General features: G+C 38.3%; 2 protein-coding genes and 1 long non-coding RNA gene across 4 annotated transcripts; all 3 read right to left on the bottom strand.

Annotated features, from left to right (window-relative positions):
• Positions 1-1,136: 1,136 nt before the first annotated feature.
• On the bottom strand, positions 1,137-5,082 carry LOC126607855 (FCS-Like Zinc finger 14-like). 2 transcript variants are annotated; one of them, XR_007617718.1, is made up of 3 exons: positions 4,083-5,081; positions 1,395-1,637; positions 1,137-1,344 (listed from the first exon to the last, which is right to left on the bottom strand). XR_007617718.1 is itself a non-coding variant. In XM_050275561.1 (2 exons), exons 1-2 carry the CDS (start codon positions 4,631-4,633, stop codon positions 1,478-1,480), a joined length of 711 nt encoding a protein of 236 aa, XP_050131518.1. In that variant the 5' UTR covers positions 4,634-5,082; the 3' UTR covers positions 1,137-1,477. The 2 variants fall into 2 exon arrangements, 1 of the variants encoding a protein (XP_050131518.1); XM_050275561.1 differs by having other exon boundaries at positions 1,137-1,637; positions 4,083-5,082.
• A 2,091-nt stretch (positions 5,083-7,173) lies between these two features.
• On the bottom strand, positions 7,174-9,134 carry LOC126606490 (uncharacterized). The gene is made up of 3 exons (XR_007617223.1): positions 8,994-9,134; positions 8,789-8,910; positions 7,174-8,237 (listed from the first exon to the last, which is right to left on the bottom strand). It is a non-coding gene; the product is annotated as an uncharacterized LOC126606490 (long non-coding RNA).
• A 36-nt stretch (positions 9,135-9,170) lies between these two features.
• Positions 9,171-15,258, bottom strand: LOC126609229 (uncharacterized). Its single transcript, XM_050277207.1, has 6 exons — positions 14,583-15,258; positions 12,924-14,260; positions 11,219-12,431; positions 10,733-10,966; positions 9,938-10,076; positions 9,171-9,212 (listed from the first exon to the last, which is right to left on the bottom strand). Exons 2-6 carry the CDS (start codon positions 14,254-14,256, stop codon positions 9,171-9,173), a joined length of 2,961 nt encoding a protein of 986 aa, XP_050133164.1. The 5' UTR covers positions 14,257-14,260; positions 14,583-15,258.
• Between the last annotated feature and the right edge of the window lie 5,805 nt (positions 15,259-21,063).

Here is a 21,063-nt window from a genome sequence, read left to right as displayed (position 1 = left end):
GCAATTCATTATTTGTTAAATTAGTGACGCGGTTAAATGATTCAAATTTAGTGTTCAAAATTTAGCAAAAACTTGTTCGATTAGTGTTTTATGAAGAACACACATCGACTAAAGAAGAGACTAGCGGATCTTATCTAAACCCCCCATAAACCATGGGTTTGCTAATCCCATCTCCAAAAATGATTGCACGATGCAAGTTTATAAATGCTGCAAGTCCGCAAGCCTATGAGCATGCTTTTGGGCAACTCCATTTCCCATATCTAAAATCTAGCCTTACCGCTACCTAAATCTCAACACCAAAATTCGAAAAAAAAAATTGCAAAACGATAACAACAACAATCCTAATAGAAAAATTCTTCCTTATTCTCGAAAATTCCAAGAAAATTTTCCTTTTTCCCAAAAAATTTTGGAGAGAAATGGATAGAGAAGGGGAGAAAGTAGCTTTGGGACAAAGAGCAATGGAGAGATGGAGACGGAGGAGAGAGTAGTTTTGAGGACGATTTTGCACAGAAAAAACTATTTTGAAGGTTGTGGTTTTCCAGGACAAATGATGGAGAAAATGAGTGTTATGGGGGACAAAACTAGGAAGTAAAGAAAGAACTCTCCAGAGAGAGGTTGTATAAAAAATGAAAATATTGTTGAATTAATAAAGGGGACGGAACGAAAGCGTGTTCTATACACATAAAAAAAGGGTCAAAAGCTTGAATAAAATATATTAAATTAATAATAAAATACTATTGAATGTGTATTAAATAATATAATATTATAGTTGTTAATTATCCAGCTTAATCTAGTCTAAACCAATTCAGCTTAGTCCCAAAAACCAGTACAGTCTGAGATAGTCCCTCGCAACAAACGTCTCTAAATGGACTGCAAATTGGCTGGACTCTCACTGGTTTAAATATTACCCTATAAATAGACTAGGCCGAATCATGTTCACAGAAACTAGCAGATCATCCCGAAAAATGGGGTGGCCACAGTATTACATATCGTTTAATGTTGTAAGTATTTTTATTTTAGCCGTTAAAAGTTGACTTTCACATTTGTTTAGATATATTATTGCAAAGCAACGCAATTTTGAAAAGACTTTTAAAACAAAAATGATACAAAATCCATATGATTAAAACAATACTTAATTAACACTGCGGTCTAATGACGATCTTCTTCATTTCTAAATAACACGTTTCAAGGATAGCGAGTTCGAAACATAATTATTATAACTGACTCAATGCATGACAGACATGACTCCAATTCCCACCCAAATTATCCCCCATCTGCAAAGTTGGTAAAAATCTCCCCCTCAGATTATATGATTTCCCAATTTCTCAATACAACTTGTCCAATCTAATTAAAAAAAAATTCTTGCAAATTGAATTGTAGACTGTAGAGACTGCCTGATTGAACCTTGTCCCAATTTATTCGGATCATGTTTCCCATCCTTTCTTGTATTATTTACTATATAGGTACACCAATACTTTCATGCCACAGCAACCCCGGATAAGAAGACGAGCGGACTGGAGCAGGGAGACACCGAGTACTCAAGCGATTTCAATGCTTCCGATCTGCACTTCTCTTTATGATCATCGCTTCGAATGTGCTTGTCACGGCACTCGGCGCTGCAAAATGCTTTCTCACCCCTGCAGAAAAGGGGAATTGAATGCCTTTGTTAGTGAAGAAAGAATCTAAGTTACATCAAATGATATAGAAGATGCCAAGTATATTGCAAAGACCCATCCCCCATTTTCAAATTGACTAGTTCATAGCCCTACCATTCGAAAAAGAAAAAAAAATGTCAACACCAAATGCAGTAGCAAACAAGGACCACAATTCCGAAATAAAGTTCTTTCGCTATCTATCGTAAAATATCTCAATTAAGAGATCTAAATACTCAGAAATTGAAACAAAAACAAAACCAGCTGGAATTTTCTCGATCAATAATTGCATCAAAATATCTCACCAGCATGGAGTTTGGAATATTTCTCCAATAGTGTTCTCTCTCTTAACATAATGCGTATGTCCTTTCGGAAAGCTAACTTTCAGGATTCTAAAACTTTGAGAAATTTCACACATAATTCAAAGATGAGCTTTCTATGGACGGTGAACTAAATTTCCAAAAGAGGCTCATCCAATTTCAAAAGATATCGTAAAATATTACACCATCTAAGGCAATTTCTCACAGCGTTTGTGCAGGAAAAAGAAGAATTTAAGCACGTAAGAGAAAGCAGTAGAATTATTAATTGTTAGTACGATTCTCCAAATTATGAATGCTACACATCTGAAAAGCCACTAATTCTCCAACTTTTGCTCAGAAGATTAAGAAGAGAACAACTTTGCTCACTACCTTCAATTAATGTACAACTTTACCACCCTACTCAATGCTATCTACGTGTAACTAGCACGGTTTTATTTATTACAAAAAACTTAACCATACACTATGTATAATAGGCAGACCCGTTCTCCAAGACCACATGGTCCAAGGAAGTTGTGGTCACCCAATGTTTGATCTTAATCCAACAGTAGGTGGTCATTTAGCTTTTGTTGTTGTAATTTCTCCTACGCTGTTGGAATAAGATCAAACGGTGGGTTACCTCAATTTTCTTGGACCATGGGGTCTACGGGAACGGTACTTGTATAACAGGTGGATCCATTAAGTAGAGTGGTGATGCTACACCATGGTAAAAGCAGTGAGCAATTATTTTTATTTTTTTATTTTTATTTTTTTTCTCCAAAGGAACTGACCACTTTCTTATAGGAATACTAGTAAGAAAGTTATAATAATTAATATATACGCACATATTAACTCGACGGAATCTTTAATACTATAAAACCAAATGACTGCAATCAAAGATGTAACTTGCAAGTGTTCATTAAGGAAACAGCTTGGAGCTGGCATTCCTTCCTAAGTTTCTAAAGATGCATGTTCCAATGAGTCTCAAGAGAAAACAAACATGGCATTACTTCTTAAGCATGCAACAGTCTAATGACATCAAATTAACAGACTAATGATTGGTGTACAGCCTGGCATAAATAATTATACTGATATATTCACAAGATTAAGACATTGTCACTAATGATTTTGCTTAATTTTCTGAAATAAGAATCGGTTTCAATACAATCAAATGAGAACCTAAGTTAAGGACTTGAGAGCAAAAACCAATCCACAAGCTACTTATTGATGCTAGAGTACTTAAGTCCAACAGAGAATGACCGACTTAAATTAGTTTGCCTGGCATACTTGTATCGTACTCTTCAAAAGCTTACTGAGAGTACTATTAGCAAGTTGGCGCAACGACAACGCCAGAAGTGGAATATCAACTTAATCAAGCTGTACATTTCATCGAGGACAATAGAGAGAACACAACAATCACATAAGGATTTCCAGTAACATTCTGAAATAATACTTAAAACCTAAAATTATTCTCAAAGGGAAAACAATATTTGAACATCTTCTGCATGAAATCAAGCACACAACGTAAAGGACCAAAGGAGATGACCTAATACGGGAATAAAGTCATTCAAGTACCATTCAATGACAAACCATAACTTAAAACAGTTAAACCTCAAAATCATGCCACGAAAGGTAACCCTCTACTCAAAAGAAATGATTACTAATATGGGGAGAAATGCTAAAGCTGCTGATGCAGATCCATGAGTAACATCCTCCTGCCTAGACCAACAGCTTACCATAGACCAAAAATTATGTAAAGGATTGGCCAGTTTGTTCAGCATCTACGGTATCATTCTTGAACTTAAAATCTACTTCTAAACTTGAACAAAACCGATGCATCATACATCTCCAAGAATTGGTCAATTCATACATGCTAATAAAACAAACATCAGCCTAAGTTCAAATCCATTCAAAACACAATCTCCCACTAAGACAACATAATCAATATGCCAAACATTAGCCCGTAATCAAAACCATCAACATGGTTCAAAATCCACAATTTCCTAAATCATGCTTCACCGAAATTAATAATCAAAAGGGATTTAATTCATAACAATACATCAAGAGAACTTAAATACATATGTATGTAAGTATATATGTGTGTATGTATGTATGACTTTTGTTTTTCTTTTACCTGTACATGAAAATGTCCAGTCCATGAAGCTGCTTCTTGCAAAGATAACACCAACTGAGAAAATCCGAGGCCCAAAACTCTCTTCCCACTTCACCAACACTCAGTGGAGAAACATAGAACACCCCAGAGGCCACCACCACACCAGCATTAGGATCATCCACAACCCCACTCAGCTCATCATCGAAATAAACCCTTTTCGATGTCAAATTGTTTCCGAAATGCGTAATCACACATGTATAGCTCTCGGACAATTCATCCACCACAGCCCCTGCCCTCTCCACACAAAACCCACCTCTGAAATTAGCTGCGGGCTTAGCTGCAGAGACTATGGGGATCGGGCTCGACCTAGGCGACTTGTCAGACAAAGCCACTTCATTGGGGTTGCCCAAATCAGTCATGGCAGCCACTATTCCAAGCCCAACAACCCCCTCTTGGAAATTTCGGGGGGATTTGATTGCATTTGGGGACTTGTCAGAGGAAATTGACTCCGAAAAAGTAGTAAAAAGTGAGAGACTGATTGTGGGTCGCTTTTTCCCGGAAATGTTCTCCATCTTCCGGGAAAATCTGCAACTGGGTTCTGTTCAGATTCCCTTATTTTTGCTAAATTGAATGATTTGTGATTTTTTGAGCTGAATTAAAGGTGGATTGTCAAAGCAGAGGAAGACCGAGTGCAGAGAAAAGGGTTTTTCTCGACTCTTTAGGAAACCAGGAAAGATTGGAGATCTTAACAGAGAGAGAGAGAGAGAGAGAGGGTTATCTGCAAAACTTGGAGGGAGTGAAGTAGAAGCAATGGATTATGTAGCAAGTAGGAAAAGGATTTTTTTTTTTTTGGCCAAATTCAGTGCAGCTTTGGCGAGAAGTACTTCCTCTCTCTCTCTCTCTCAAATCTAAAAACTTGAGTGTTTCTAGAGAGAGAAAGAGAGGGCGAGAGAAAGATGCAGAGGAAGATCACCTTTCAGGTCTCTTCTCTCTGGTCTTCTCTAACGCCTCTGGTTTCACAGGAAGGGGCAAATATAAACACTTTGCTCTACCATTAATAAATTTAATTTTTTATTAATTTTGCAAAATAATACAGAAAAATAATTTTCCTTTGTTTTTTTTGGGCAAACAGTACAGAAATAATTGACTCCGGAGTTCGACAGTACGTAATAATTGGTGGTTGTCACTTTTCTTATTCTTTATTTATTTTTATTTTTTTGTCAATTGCCCCCTCCATGTTTTGGTTAATGAATTATGTTGTTAGATTCTTTTGAAACTTTTTCATTTGTGTCCACACAGAAACGAAATTTAAAAAGAACACTTTGGATGCGGTCCTTAACTATCAATATTTTTTTATTGAAACCTTGTTAGTTTTTAGTTTTTTATTGAGGTCCCTGACATTAATGTAATAATGTAAGTTACTATATTTTTTAAATTAAAAATTAAAAATTGAAATTTGTAATTGTTTATATTAATGAGATTTTAAATAAAACCCATAATTTATGGGATTAAAAATAATAAAATATAAATTATACTCTCTATTGTATTGTGTGTGTGTGTATACATATATGTATGGGTACATTAACCAAAATTAACAAAAAAAGTTATTGTACCAAAATATGGATACATTCTCAAATCAACGAAAAGAATGTACCCATATAAGTTTAAACATGGATTAAAAAATTTGAAAGGATTTTATATTAAAAAAAGGGTACATATTAAATATAACAAATTGATATATTTGAGAATGGGTACATTTAAGATTAAAAAAATTGAAAAATTATATGAATGGGTACATTTAAGATTAAAAAATTGAGAATCTTTTTATATATAAAAAAAAACTAATAGGTACAAACTTAATTTAATTTAATTTATTATTATTTTGGAAATGTTTGAATTGAAAATTAATTAGAAGTTTTAATAGAGGTGTGAGTATTAAACCCTAAATTAATTACTAATTTTTATATTAAAAAATTATATAATAAACATGTAAATTCATTATCACATTAATGCTAAGGACTTGAATCAAAATTTGAGAACTAATAAGGTCTTAGTCAATGAACAGTAAGAACTAGGGACCGGATACTAATTTTTCCAAATTTAAAATGACTACTTCTATATTTGTTGTTTACCAAACAGACCAAAATACTGGTTTCCAAAAAAAAAAAAAAAAAAAAAAAAAAACAGACCATAATATTTGTGAGTGAGTTTCTTAAAAAAATGAGTTTCATCCTGTTTGGTATTATTAATTTATTTTTTTTTAAAATATTGTTTTACTCAGTTTAGCGATACCATTATTTGATAAAAAATTTAAAATCAATGACCTTTAGAAGGTTCAAAAGGTTATTTAACTACTGAGAATACGACTCTCGTTTTCTTAAATAATACACAACGTTGTAATAGATAGACTGATGCTTCACATTTTGTCGAAATCAAATTTCAATTTGATGAATTTTTGGTTAATTGACCAAATCTAAGTTAAGTAATCATTCGAGAACAAATAATCCAATTTTCTTAAATAAAAAAAAAAAAGAGAAAAACAAATGTTACTTTTTCTTGACTATTCTTATTCTTTGTAGCAATTATTGATTTCAAAATTTTTAAATATCTCTAGTGGTAATTATAAGTTAATACCACTCTATTTCTTATGAATGACAAATTCGATAATTTAACCTACCAAGCATTATTTTTTACTCTAGGAAAACTTTTACTTTGAATTGAAGGAAACGTATCAAATCAAATTAAAGATTTTAATGCTAAGAGATTCTCATAGGTCCCCTAAACAAAACAAACCACCCCCAATCATATCAAATTAAAGATTGTAATACTAAGAGATTCTTTCAGGTCCCCTAAACACACAATCACATTTGGTTGCATTGGATGAGAAATTTTCTGACCTTCCTTTGAATTACACTTTTCTCATGATAATTCATCTTTCAGGACACATTTAATTTTTATTTTTGTGATAAGTGTAGTGACACACCCTAACCCGAAGACTAGGACGTGCTGGCCGTCACGTGAGTGTGACGTAACCATAACGCAAGCGGAAACGATTTAATAAAAAAAATACGAGTCAACGAAAACCACTAATTGTAGTTATTTACAACCTAGCATTCTATGTGCATAAGAGTGTACTAAACACACATAAACAGAGCATAAGCATCTAGGTGCAGTCAAGTAGGAACATAACTATTTTACAACACCCTCGGGTGAATCCTACATTTATTTAGTCTGTCAGAACGCCGAAGCAGTCCTCGTAGGCCACCAACGCCTCAACTATCAACTAGAACCTGGAGGGGCGAAAAACAGAAAACGTGAGTGGGCGAAAATCAAGCTTTTCCAAATCATTTCATAAATCCACATTTATAACCCCTTTTTGGAAAACCTGTATACTTTCCCAGAAAAATAGTATATAGCATATATATCTCAACTGTCTCAATCATCAATCTTATAACAGATTCAATAAAGAATGTACCATGCCAATTTCAACAGTGTAGTATGAATGCATTAACATAATATAATCAGGTAAAAGAAATAATCAATCGGAGGCCCTCTAATAGCCCTGAACGATTGAACCTAGAGCTCAACATCTATCAATCTCACTCTCTGCCGGAGTCACTCCGCGTGACCTGTCCGGCCTTCTGCACATAAGTCGGAACCACCTAATGTAGTCTGAACGACTCATGGTAATATTCGCTCTAGTGCTTCTCTCATCAATCATCTGTATACAATAACCTAAGGTCACCCACCAGTCATAATCTCACTAACACTCTACGACTGGCCCGTCGTACCCACTCCGCGTGGACTGTACGACCAGCATCTACTTGGATCCAAGGCGAGCGTGCGATGCGGTGAATACTATAAGCACTAAACCATGGTGCAGGATATGAGCTCAATATATCAACATCATCATCATAATATTAATTAAATACTTACCTGTGCTTCCACAGCACCATCACACATATATGCATCATACGACAGTTCATAATATCCATAATATTCTATGCATGGCAATCACATCATATTTCATTTCAATATACTTTTCATTTAAATTTGATTTCTGGGGAAATCGAGTATATAGGTATATATAAAAACAAATGCCCACTCACTGGTATGTCGCCGGGTCGTAACCCCCTTGACGCCCCTGGATGTGCTCGTCCTCGTTAAAAGTTCCACCTAGAAGTGAAATAACTTAAAACAATCATTTAACGCACATTTAACGCACCTAAACCAAACTAGGTAATTAATTCTTCATACGATGCTCAAATTGGGTATATGAATATACCACAGTGACCTACACAACCTCAGGATCATCCCCAAATTTTTAAAATAATTTTTGGATGCTCCACGCGCCCCCACGCGCCTGACGTGGCACGGACCTACGCGTCCCCCACGCGCGGCCACGTGACATGCACACTGACGGCTACAGTGAACGGCGTTAGGGAATATTCCGTCAAATCCTAGTATATTCCGTTAAAAACTAACGGTTTCCGTTAAAGTTAACTAACGGCGTCGGAATATTCCGTCAAACTTGACGGAAGATTCCCTGTCTTCTCCGGCGAGTCGCCGGTCGCCGGCGACTGTTCGCCGGTTTCTAGAAAAATTTCAAATCCACTATTCTCCTTCGTTTTTCAACCAATTTCTTCGCATTTTATACCAAAATGAAGCATTTAACATGTACTATCACGTTGGAAGGGTTTTAGGGCCTAAAAACAACTAGATCATACCTTCCAAAATTCCTCAATTTCGGCCAAACTCGAACCCGACGATCCCGACGTCCATTTTGTTCAAACGAGGCACTCCGAGCCTCCTTAGGACTTCCTAAGACTCGTGGTGATCTTGCTTTAGCCTAAAACACAACGAAATTTAAGTTCATGAACAGTAGCAATTTCGGAGCTTAAGTTTTCTACATGGAATCGTGGGAAATCTTACCTGAAAATAATATCAATGTGTTCGTATGGTCCTTACGAACACGATGCTACCTTCCTCAACCTTAACTTGTGAAGTTTTCAAGGTCTTGGGTGTTTGTCCGAGAGTTTGAGAGAGAATGAGAGTAAGAGAGAGGGAATGAGTGTTTCTGAAATGAAGAAAGAGAGAGAGAGTGACTACCTACGGGTTTTGGGGAAGGATTTCAGGAGGTGGGGATCCCACCTAAGTCCAATACAAAATTATTAGACCAAACAAATGTAAATCTAAACCCTAGTTTAAGATCTTAGTGTAAAACAAATACCAAATTTACGCACCTTAATCCCGTTTAAGGTCACATTGGTCATTTCACGTCCTCAAAATTAAAATTCCGGGACGGGCTGTGACAATCTCCCCTCCTTATAGAATTTCGTCCCCGAAATTCCAGTCACCAACCAAAACATCAAAACTCATAGAATAATCTCGGATACATATCTCTCATCCTTTCTTCTGTTTCCCATGTAGCTTCTTCAGCTGAATGGTTTCTCCACAATACTTTTACCAAGCTCACGGTCTTATTCCTCAAGGTCTTATCTTTCCAATCCAGTATAGTCACTGGTTCCTCATCATACGTCAAATCCGGATTAATTTCCAATGGTTGAGGAGGAATCACATGTGAAGGATCTGACACATAATGCCGAAGCATCGAGACATGGAACACATTATGTACCTTAGATAACTCTGGAGGTAGCTCCAACCTATAAGCAACTTCACCTATCCTCTCAGTGATCTCATAAGGTCCAATGTACCTGGGACTTAGCTTTCCTTTCTTTCCAAAGCGAACCACACCTCTCCAAGGCAATAATTTCAGAAAAAACATAGTCGCCCACATTATACATTCTGTCCGTGGTATGTCGATCCGCTAGGCTCTTTTGTCTATCCTGGGCCACTTTCAGGTTAGATTTAATTACCTGAATATTCTGAGTAGTCTCATCCACAATCTCTGGCCCTTCAAGTATTCTTTCACCAACCTCTGACCAACATAATGGAGTACGGCAAGCTTTACCATAAAGTGCTTCAAATGGAGACATTCCAATACTCGAATGAAAACTATTATTGTAGGCAAACTCCATCAAATCCAAGCGATCATGCCAAGAATCACCAAATTGCATCACAGAGGATCTCAACATATCCTCGAGTGTCTGAATAGTTCTCTCTGACTGACCATCTGTCTGTGGATGATAAGCTGTACTGTAAAGCAATCTAGTACCCAAAGCTTCTTGAAAAGCTATCCAAAACTTAGAAGTAAATCTTGGATCTCGATCAGAAATAATATTCACTGGGACACCATGATACTTTACAATCTTTGATAGGAATAACTGAGCCAACTTATTTAAAGAGTATTTCTCCCTTACTGGAATAAAATGTGCTGATTTGGTAAGTCGATCTACAACCACCCAAATGCCATCAAAACCATTTTGTGTACGTGGCAGCTTATCACAAAATCCATCGTTATATTCTCCCATTTCCACTGGGGAACGGGAAGTGGTTGCAATCTTCCAAACGGCCTCTTTCTTTCAGCCTTAACCTGCTGGCAGACAATACACCTACTCACATACTCCGCAATCTCCCTCTTCATACCCGGCCAATAATAGAATGGTCGAATGGTATGATACATTTTAGTTCCTCCTGGGTGCATAGCATAAGCCGAACAATGTGCTTCATCCAAGATTTCTTTCTTCAGTTCCTCATTATTAGGCACATACATCCTGTTCTCTTGCATAAGCATACCATCTGATCCTCGGATCTTGAGATCTTTCTTCTTCCCTTCATTTCTTAAATTGATCAATTCTTGAATCTCTTCATCCCACGATTGAGTTGCAAGCACCCGATCAATTAAAACTGGCTTGACTTGAAAACTGGCAAGAAAAGCTTCACTTTGCTCTTCCAATTCTAACTCTACTCCAGTAGATCTCAACTCTGCCAGAAGAGAAACACGACTGGCATACAAAGCATTAAGTCGCCCTTGAGGTTTTCTACTCAGAGCATCAGCTACCACATTTGCACGACCCGGATGGTACTCAATCGTGCAATCATAATCACTTAACAATTCCAACCATCTTCTCTGACGAAGATTAAGATCATGCTGAGTGAAAAGGTACTGAAGGCTTTTATGATCGGTAAAGATCTTACATTTCTCGCCATAGAGATAATGTCTCCAAATCTTCAAAGCAAACACAATAGCTGCCAACTCAAGATCGTGAGTAGGATAGTTTCTTTCATGAGTCTTCAACTGCCTAGAAGCATAGGCAATCACTCTACTATGCTGCATCAAAACACAACCCAAACCATTCAAAGAAGCATCACTATAGATCTCGAAGTTACCGTTATCATCAGGAAGTACTAACACAGGTGCATGAGTAAGGCAATACTTCAACTGCTGGAAACTTTGCTCACAACTTTCATCCCACTCAAACTTAACATCCTTCCTGGTTAACTTCGTTAATGGCAAGGCAATCATAGAAAAGTCTTGAACAAACCGTCTATAATAACCTGCCAAACCAAGAAAACTCCGCACCTCAGTGACCGTTCGAGGTTGTTCCCAATTTTCCACTGCTGCTATCTTTTGAGGATCCACTTGAATTCCTTGAGCTGATACCACATGTCCCAAAAATGCCACTTGATCCAGCCAAAATTGACATTTACTAAATTTGGCATATAACCGGTGTTCCCTCAATTTCCTTAACACCAAGTTAAGATGTCGAATATGGTCTGATTTCGACTTAGAATATACCAGGATGTCATCAATAAAAACAATAACAAACTTGTCAAGATATTCCTGGAATACTTCATTCATCAATCTCATGAAAGCTGCAGGAGCGTTCGTTAATCCAAATGGCATCACCAAAAACTCATAATGCCCATAACGAGTCCTGAAAGCTGTTTTATGAACATCCTCATCTTTAATCTTTAATTGATAATACCTAGACCTCAAATCGATCTTAGAAAACACACAGGCACCTTTGAGCTGATCAAACAAATCATCTATACGAGGCAAGGGATAACGGTTTTTAATCGTCACCCGATTCAATTGCCTGTAATCAATGCACAATCTCAAAGTTCCATCTTTCTTTCTTACAAACAACACTGGAGCTCCCCAAGGTGAAGAACTAGGCTGAATGAAACCTTTATCAATTAACTCTTGCAATTGAATTTTCAACTCTCTTAATTCCGCTGGTGCCATTCTATAAGGAGTCAAAGAGATAGGGTTCGTACCTGGAAGCAAATCAATCGAAAATTCCACATCTCTATCTGGAGGCAATCCAGGCAAATCATCTGGAAATACATCAGGATAGTGTCTGACTACTCCGACTTCCTCCACTCTACCGGAATCAACATCATTTAACACCACATGTGCCAAGTATCCCTGACAACCCTTGGATAACAATTTCTTCGCCCTTATGGCTGAAATAACACCATGCCTTACCCCACTTCTTTCACCCACAAATGTAACCTCGGGTAGTCCAGGACGAAGAAAAGTAACTGATTTCCCGTAACAATCTATATGGGCGCGATTATAATGCAACCAATCCGCCCCTAAAATCACATCAAAATCCACGATGTCTAACGGGATAAGATTAGCAGGCATAATGACATTATCTACCATCACTGGACACCCAGAGTAAAAACTATCAACATAACATTTATCCCCTCTAGGCATAGCAAACTCTAAATCAAACCCTAGAGGTGAAGGATGAGGTTGCGTTATTTGAGCAAATGTATGAGAAATCACAGAGTGTGTAGCACTACAATCAATCAAGACTCTAGCAAAATGACCAAGAACATTCAACGTACCCATAATCAAGTCTGGATGGTTCTGAGCATCTTGCAGCGATATGTGGTTAACACGTCCCTGAGCTGGCTGTCGTCCTCCACGACCTCTGCCACTCTGGTTACCTCGTCCCTGATGAGTACGTCCTTGACCTGCCTGGGCAGGCGGCCTAAACGACCCTGCACTACTAGCAGCAACTCCGCTCTGTTGGAGCTGACCCCCCTGATACCACTGAGATCCGCTAGCTGGCATAGACGGATATGAAGTATAACCTCCTTGATCCTGAGAATATCCACTCCGAAAATAAGGATCCTGGGAATAGTGATACTGTCCCGGAGCATAAGGAGCAGCATCACCCTGATAGTGATAAGCACCACCACGACCACCCTGGCCATAACTGCCTGAATTAAAGTTCTGTTGAGTCGGTGCTGATGTTGGCATAACAGGCTGCTGGGGCCTCTGCTGATTCTGGGGACAATACATAGCTCTATGTCCTGTCTGACCACATGTAAAGCATGCACCACTGCTTCTCCTACATTCCCCATGATGTCGGAAATTACAACGGCGACATAACGGAGAACCCGAATTACCAGTACTACCAAAGCCTCTCTGACCAGAAAATCTAGGTCCATTACCAAACCTACCACCTCCTCTCCTCGGACCTGTGGCACTAAATCCACCACTGGAAGAACTCGAACTCATTCCACTTTTCTTGAAATTCTGCATCTGACGAGGTCCTGGAATGGAAACACCTTTACCTTTCTCATTTTTCTTCTGACCATTACCCTTATCCTCTTCATCCTCACTGTCCGGAAGATTATCAGAGTCTTCCATCCGGACCAGAATCTCAAAATACTCATGATAATCGGCACAGGGAAGTGCATTGGCAAACGTTCTGTACTTCTTCTTAGATCCTAGCTTGAAACGACGAAGCATTTCTGCTTGATTACCCGCTAAATCAGAATCATAACGGGATAAATCAGTAAACTTCCTGTAGTACTCATGTGCAGACATATTTCTCTGCTTCAGACTGGTGAATTCCTGTTTCTTGCGATCTATATATTCCGGAGGAACAAATCTCTTCATAAAATTTTCCTTAAATACCTCCCATTCGGCTGCCCTTTCAGGAGTCATGTGCCTCGACTGATTTATCCACCACGCAGCTGGCTCACGGCCCAAAAACCAGGTGGTAGTCTCCACCCATCTATTAGCTGGCAGGTTTCCCTGACTTTGCATCACTTGAAAGGTCTGCTCAATTCGATCCAACCACTTTTCTGCCCCTTCATAACCTTCATTTCCCTCAAAAGTTTCCAATTTCAGATTATACATCGTCTCTACGGGCGTTCTCTGAGGAGGACGGATATTAGCCTGAAAAGCTTGAGCCATTGCTGCCCCTAACTGAGTTATATCGGGGAAATTAGGCTCAGCAGCACGGCGAGGATCTCTACGAGGCGGCATAATTCTGATAGAAAACATAACAAAATCAATAGAAGAACTCATTAGTTATACAGGACTGCAACCTATGCTCTGATACCAAACTGACACACCCTAACCCGAAGACTAGGACGTGCTGGCCGTCACGTGAGTGTGACGTAACCATAACGCAAGCGGAAATGATTTAATAAAAAAAATACGAGTCAACGAAAACCACTAATTGTAGTTATTTACAACCTAGCATTCTATGTGCATAAGAGTGTACTAAACACACATAAACAGAGCATAAGCATCTAGGTGCAGTCAAGTAGGAACATAACTATTTTACAACACCCTCGGGTGAATCCTACATTTATTTAGTCTGTCAGAACGCCGAAGCAGTCCTCGTAGGCCACCAACGCCTCAACTATCAACTAGAACCTGGAGGGGCGAAAAACAGAAAACGTGAGTGGGCGAAAATCAAGCTTTTCCAAATCATTTCATAAATCCACATTTATAACCCCTTTTTGGAAAACCTGTATACTTTCCCAGAAAAATAGTATATAGCATATATATCTCAACTGTCTCAATCATCAATCTTATAACAGATTCAATAAAGAATGTACCATGCCAATTTCAACAGTGTAGTATGAATGCATTAACATAATATAATCAGGTAAAAGAAATAATCAATCGGAGGCCCTCTAATAGCCCTGAACGATTGAACCTAGAGCTCAACATCTATCAATCTCACTCTCTGCCGGAGTCACTCCGCGTGACCTGTCCGGCCTTCTGCACATAAGTCGGAACCACCTAATGTAGTCTGAACGACTCATGGTAATATTCGCTCTAGTGCTTCTCTCATCAATCATCTGTATACAATAACCTAAGGTCACCCACCAGTCATAATCTCACTAACACTCTACGACTGGCCCGTCGTACCCACTCCGCGTGGACTGTACGACCAGCATCTACTTGGATCCAAGGCGAGCGTGCGATGCGGTGAATACTATAAGCACTAAACCATGGTGCAGGATATGAGCTCAATATATCAACATCATCATCATAATATTAATTAAATACTTACCTGTGCTTCCACAGCACCATCACACATATATGCATCATACGACAGTTCATAATATCCATAATATTCTATGCATGGCAATCACATCATATTTCATTTCAATATACTTTTCATTTAAATTTGATTTCTGGGGAAATCGAGTATATAGGTATATATAAAAACAAATGCCCACTCACTGGTATGTCACCGGGTCGTAACCCCCTTGACGCCCCTGGATGTGCTCGTCCTCGTTAAAAGTTCCACCTAGAAGTGAAATAACTTAAAACAATCATTTAACGCACATTTAACGCACCTAAACCAAACTAGGTAATTAATTCTTCATACGATGCTCAAATTGGGTATATGAATATACCACAGTGACCTACACAACCTCAGGATCATCCCCAAATTTTTAAAATAATTTTTGGATGCTCCACGCGCCCCCACGCGCCTGACGTGGCACGGACCTACGCGTCCCCCACGCGCGGCCACGTGACATGCACACTGACGGCTACAGTGAACGGCGTTAGGGAATATTCCGTCAAATCCTAGTATATTCCGTTAAAAACTAACGGTTTCCGTTAAAGTTAACTAACGGCGTCGGAATATTCCGTCAAACTTGACGGAAGATTCCCTGTCTTCTCCGGCGAGTCGCCGGTCGCCGGCGACTGTTCGCCGGTTTCTAGAAAAATTTCAAATCCACTATTCTCCTTCGTTTTTCAACCAATTTCTTCGCATTTTATACCAAAATGAAGCATTTAACATGTACTATCACGTTGGAAGGGTTTTAGGGCCTAAAAACAACTAGATCATACCTTCCAAAATTCCTCAATTTCGGCCAAACTCGAACCCGACGATCCCGACGTCCATTTTGTTCAAACGAGGCACTCCGAGCCTCCTTAGGACTTCCTAAGACTCGTGGTGATCTTGCTTTAGCCTAAAACACAACGAAATTTAAGTTCATGAACAGTAGCAATTTCGGAGCTTAAGTTTTCTACATGGAATCGTGGGAAATCTTACCTGAAAATAATATCAATGTGTTCGTATGGTCCTTACGAACACGATGCTACCTTCCTCAACCTTAACTTGTGAAGTTTTCAAGGTCTTGGGTGTTTGTCCGAGAGTTTGAGAGAGAATGAGAGTAAGAGAGAGGGAATGAGTGTTTCTGAAATGAAGAAAGAGAGAGAGAGTGACTACCTACGGGTTTTGGGGAAGGATTTCAGGAGGTGGGGATCCCACCTAAGTCCAATACAAAATTATTAGACCAAACAAATGTAAATCTAAACCCTAGTTTAAGATCTTAGTGTAAAACAAATACCAAATTTACGCACCTTAATCCCGTTTAAGGTCACATTGGTCATTTCACGTCCTCGAAATTAAAATTCCGGGACGGGCTGTGACATGTAGGGTTTGATTTACTCGAGTATAACTCAAGTTGAATACTGGCGTGTTTGTTTGGCCTCCTTAAGTTTCACTGGACTGGCTAGGATTACTAGTCAGTGAAATCCCATGTTTGTTTACAGGTAGGAATAGGTTTAATGAGACTAAATGGGACTTGCCTAGACTAAGCGCCTCACTAGGCTGTCTTAGCGAGGCTGCCTCCCCCCCCCCCCCCGGTGCCGCCCCGAAAATTGGGCGGATTGCTAAGATCACCTCCGCTTTGCCCCTCCCCTGTTCACCCATTTGCAAGTTCTCCACTTTGTAAATGCTGACTCCTATTTTTTTTTCTTCCCAGAAAACTCATTTTCTCTCATAAACTCATTATCTGTGAAAGCCATTCCGTGGAGTTTTGTAAACCCATTTCGTGGAATTTTGCAACCTATTCCTTTTCAAAACCAGATTCAACTCCCAAAATTTGAACCCAAAAAATCCAAAAAAGTCAGAAACCCAGAAAACCCAAAAAAGCTACAAACTGAGAAAACCCAAAAATCGAAACCAGATTCAACCCCCATCTCCCACCTTCGAGCCAATCACACATGCACCCCACCTTGACTCCTAAATTTTCATTCTCTTTCTTGCTCTTTGGTTTGATTTTAAGAATTGCAATGGATTTATTAGGAAGCAAAGAGGGCAAGAGGAAGATTGCGAAGAGGCAGAGAGAGAGAGCTTTGCAAATTATCTGGGTTCTCATCGTCTAAAAAGTAATTGACAAACTTTTAGGTGAAGCATTAATTAGGCTTATAAAAATTAAATAACTACTAAATTATATTTCATAATATAAAATTTGTTTGTTTATTGTTTTTCAAGGAAAAAGTAAATTAAAAATGATAAAAAAAATAATTTGAATCCTAAAAATAATTTAGTCTATAGTTTAGTCCGGCACTATACCAAATATTTCACTATCTTTATCCAGTTTAGTCCAAGCCAAGTCAGTCCAACTTAGTCCCGAAAACTAGTCCAGTCCGAGATAATCCGGTGCAACAAACACACCGTTTATGTAATGATTGCATTAGATATAATGTTGAATGTGCTTTATGATAAGTGAAAGTTTTTGTCTTTTACTCGCAATGATATAGTGTTAAATACTTTATGCACTGGTTGTGCTAGAAGCTTTGAACTTTAAAGTTATTTTCTTTTTGCCAAGAATATAAAAAAGTAAACTAAAATCCTTAAGAGTTTTGTATTAACTTCATTTACATAAAACGATCCAGTTCATGTTTTTCATTTACCTAAAACCATACACTTCATGTTTTTTTATTGAGAAACTACTACTAAATGGGATCAAGAGAAATCAACTAACATTGATGGATGTTTTTTTTTTTTTTTTTTGTTTCAGTTTCTTTGTACAAGAGAATATGGAGGGGAGGTTTATATATATTTTAGCTTTGAGTGTGCATGATAGGCTAATAGTAAGTGAATTACCAATAAATCAAAACTATAAACCCATCACTTATGGTAAACAATGCGTTAAAGTATACTTTCAATACTAAAAAAATATCATTTCCATGACAAATTCTAAGCCGATAAAGTAAAATTTTGTCAGCATAAGAGCTTTCACCTAACGAAATTTTTGCTTTGTCAAGTAAACACACATACTACAGCTAAGATTTCGGCGCACATTTTTCCCAACAACTTAGGTTATTGCCTACGAAATCTTTTGAAGGTAGAGAAGTTCTTAGTCGACAAACTTGATTTCGTTGGTGGGAATTTTTTTGGCTTCTTAAAATTTACATTTTGTTTATTTTTTCTGTAAAAGAAATTTACTTTTTGTTTAGGTCTCGATTTTTCTTCTAATTAAAATAACGTTTGATAACCAATCAACCCTTATTCAGTTTTACCTTCTTTTTTCTTTCTTAATACAACGTGAGAGAATTCGGTGCACAATGAGCCAATCATAATTTGGTGTTGTTGGGGCCCAAAAATGTCACACACCAATCCAACTAAGTCTTAAGGCCCAATTGTCATGCAAAGCCTACATTCAAGCCCAAATACATTCCAAGTCACGGGAGCGACGAGGAATATATTTACAAACATGCCATGCCACGGTGATTAAGCTGGATATTCACGTCATGCTCATGCCTATTCATCACACCATGCTTCCTTAGTCACTATTCATGCTAAGCCCAATTCACATCGGGGTTTGTCAAGTGAATTGTGGTGTGGATGGTTACAGAAGGTTATCGGGCCTATGTGGAATCGGGATCATGGAAGACTTTGGGCTGCTTGGTGCCCAAAGATCCAAGCTCATACCTTTTGTATTTCATGCAGGCATCAATGAGACAGAATTAGCCTAGTTTACCCCTTTCTCTAACAAGCCAACTCCCTTAGTTAGGATAAAACTAGATTCTTGCATTAAATGCAATTTAAGCCCAGCAAGTCAAGTATTTAATGCTGACTTTCCCTTCCCAACCTGGATTAAATATCATTTTGCTGACAAATTCTATGCCAATAAAGTAAAATTTTGTTGGCACAAGAGCTTTCGCCTGTCGAAAGTTTTGCAAGTAAACACGCATATTGCGGCTTTTGGCGCACATTTTTTTCCCAACAACTTAGGTTATTGCCTACGAAATATTTTGAAGGTAGAGAAGTTCTTAGTCGACAAACTTGATTTCGTTGGTGGGAATTTTCCCGGCTTCTTAAAATTTACTTTTTTTTTTTCTGTCAAAGAAATTTACTTTTTGTTTAGGTCTCGATTTTTCTTTTAATTAAGACGACGTTTAATAACCAATCAACCCACCCTTATTCAGGTTTTACCTATTTGTTTCTTAATACAACGTGAGAGAAGTCGCTGCACAATAAGCCAATCATAATCTGGTGTCAAACTTGCCATTCACAAGAGTTGAATTTAAGACCTCCTACTTACAAATGGAAACAATATCACTAGATCATATGTAGTAGTACTGCTGCAACACTAATGTGATATCATCACGCTCATGAGTTTAATATATTGAACTCATATGTTTAATTTACTGGTAACACATTCAACTTTTCAGGGCACTATAGGAGTGTGATTCTTGTATAAGTTCAATATCGGCTTATTATGGAAAGCCTAAATGGCTAACTTTGTTGATGCACAAAACCGGAGGTCTTGGAACAACGTAAATCCGATCGTGAATCTGCAAGTAATGTAAATAACACAAGATGTATCGTGGTTCACCCCAAGGTTTGGGATACGTCCACACTGATTATGTATTTATCTGAGAGGTGAGGGAGAGAAAACTCTGAGAGTGAGAGCTTTAAGAGGGGGTGAGAGGGCCTAGGAATTGGCCTCCTTCAATTATGAGGGTGATGAGTCCTTTTATAGAATAAGGACTCCTCACTTATTACATATTTGCCCCTTTCTTTATCACATAATTACATTTAAGTCCCCCGAGTATTTGTACAAGATCTAAATACAAGGCCTTAAATATGGTATAAACAGTAGTCCCCCAAGTCTTCAGTCAAGAAAGTCTTTTGGCTGGAGACTTGAAATTCAGTCCATGTGTGGGCCGAAGTAACTAGATGTTGTCTTGAACTGATGTTTGATATGAGGCGGTGCTCAATCTGAAATGATGCTCAACTACAAGTAGCACATGCTGCTCGGCTGCTCGGCTCATGGCTTATGTTGCCTTGGTTGGCTCGGCTTGTGGCACTTGAAGGTGAGGAAGTCCCTTTTATAGAATAAGGGCTCGCTTCTCAATACATAAAATGATGGGCTAGAGTTGATGCTCGCGGCGAGGCGGTTGCTTAGTAGGCGGCGATGCTCTCTAATGGTGGTGAGGGAGTCTCTTTTATAAAATAAGGGATCGCTCCTCAGTACATAAGTGATGGGTTAGGAGTAATGCTCGCGACGAGACGATTGCTCAGTTGGCGGCGATGTTATCTAATAATGGTGAGGGAGTCCCTTTTATAAAAGAAAGGCTCGTTCCTCAGTACATGAATAATGGGTGCTCTCTAATGAAAGTGAGGAAGTCCCTTTTATAGAATAAGGGCTCGCTCCTTAATACATAAATAATGGGCTAAGTCCCCCGAGTATTTTTCATGAGGCCCAGTTGAGGCCCAATATATGGTACATAATGTAGTCCCCCAAGTCTTCGATCAATAGAGTTTGTTGGTTGGAAACTTCAAATTGAATCCATGTATGGGCCGAAGTGGCGGTTGTTCAGAGACGGTATTTGTATACATTGCACTGAAGCTTTGTAGGTGAAGCTTTGCAAGTGAAGCTTTGAAGCTAGAGCTCTGTAAATGAAGCTTTTGAAGTTGATTGACATGAGTGATGCTCATGAATGTTTATGTTGATTGACATGAGTGATGTTCATGAATGTTAACATGAGTGATGCTCATGAATGATGGTCATGAATGTTTATGTA

Source organism: Malus sylvestris, chromosome 16 (assembly GCF_916048215.2).
Source record: "Malus sylvestris chromosome 16, drMalSylv7.2, whole genome shotgun sequence".
Classification (NCBI taxonomy): Eukaryota; Viridiplantae; Streptophyta; class Magnoliopsida; order Rosales; family Rosaceae; genus Malus; species Malus sylvestris.
This window is presented reverse-complemented; position numbering and strand designations above follow the sequence as displayed.

Coding starts and splice junctions, on each gene's coding strand:
- LOC126607855 (XM_050275561.1), bottom strand. CDS start 4,633: ATGGAGAACATTTCCGGGAAAAAGCGACCCACAATCAGTCTCTCACTT. Junction 1,638..4,082: donor CTGGACATTTTCATGTACAG/GTAAAAGAAAAA, acceptor CCTTTTCTGCAG/GGGTGAGAAAGCATTTTGCA.
- LOC126609229 (XM_050277207.1), bottom strand. CDS start 14,256: ATGCCGCCTCGTAGAGATCCTCGCCGTGCTGCTGAGCCTAATTTCCCC. Junction 10,967..11,218: donor TATCCTACTCACGATCTTGA/GTTGGCAGCTAT, acceptor TTTGTATGCCAG/TCGTGTTTCTCTTCTGGCAG. Junction 10,077..10,732: donor CTTATGCAAGAGAACAGGAT/GTATGTGCCTAA, acceptor CTACAATAATAG/TTTTCATTCGAGTATTGGAA.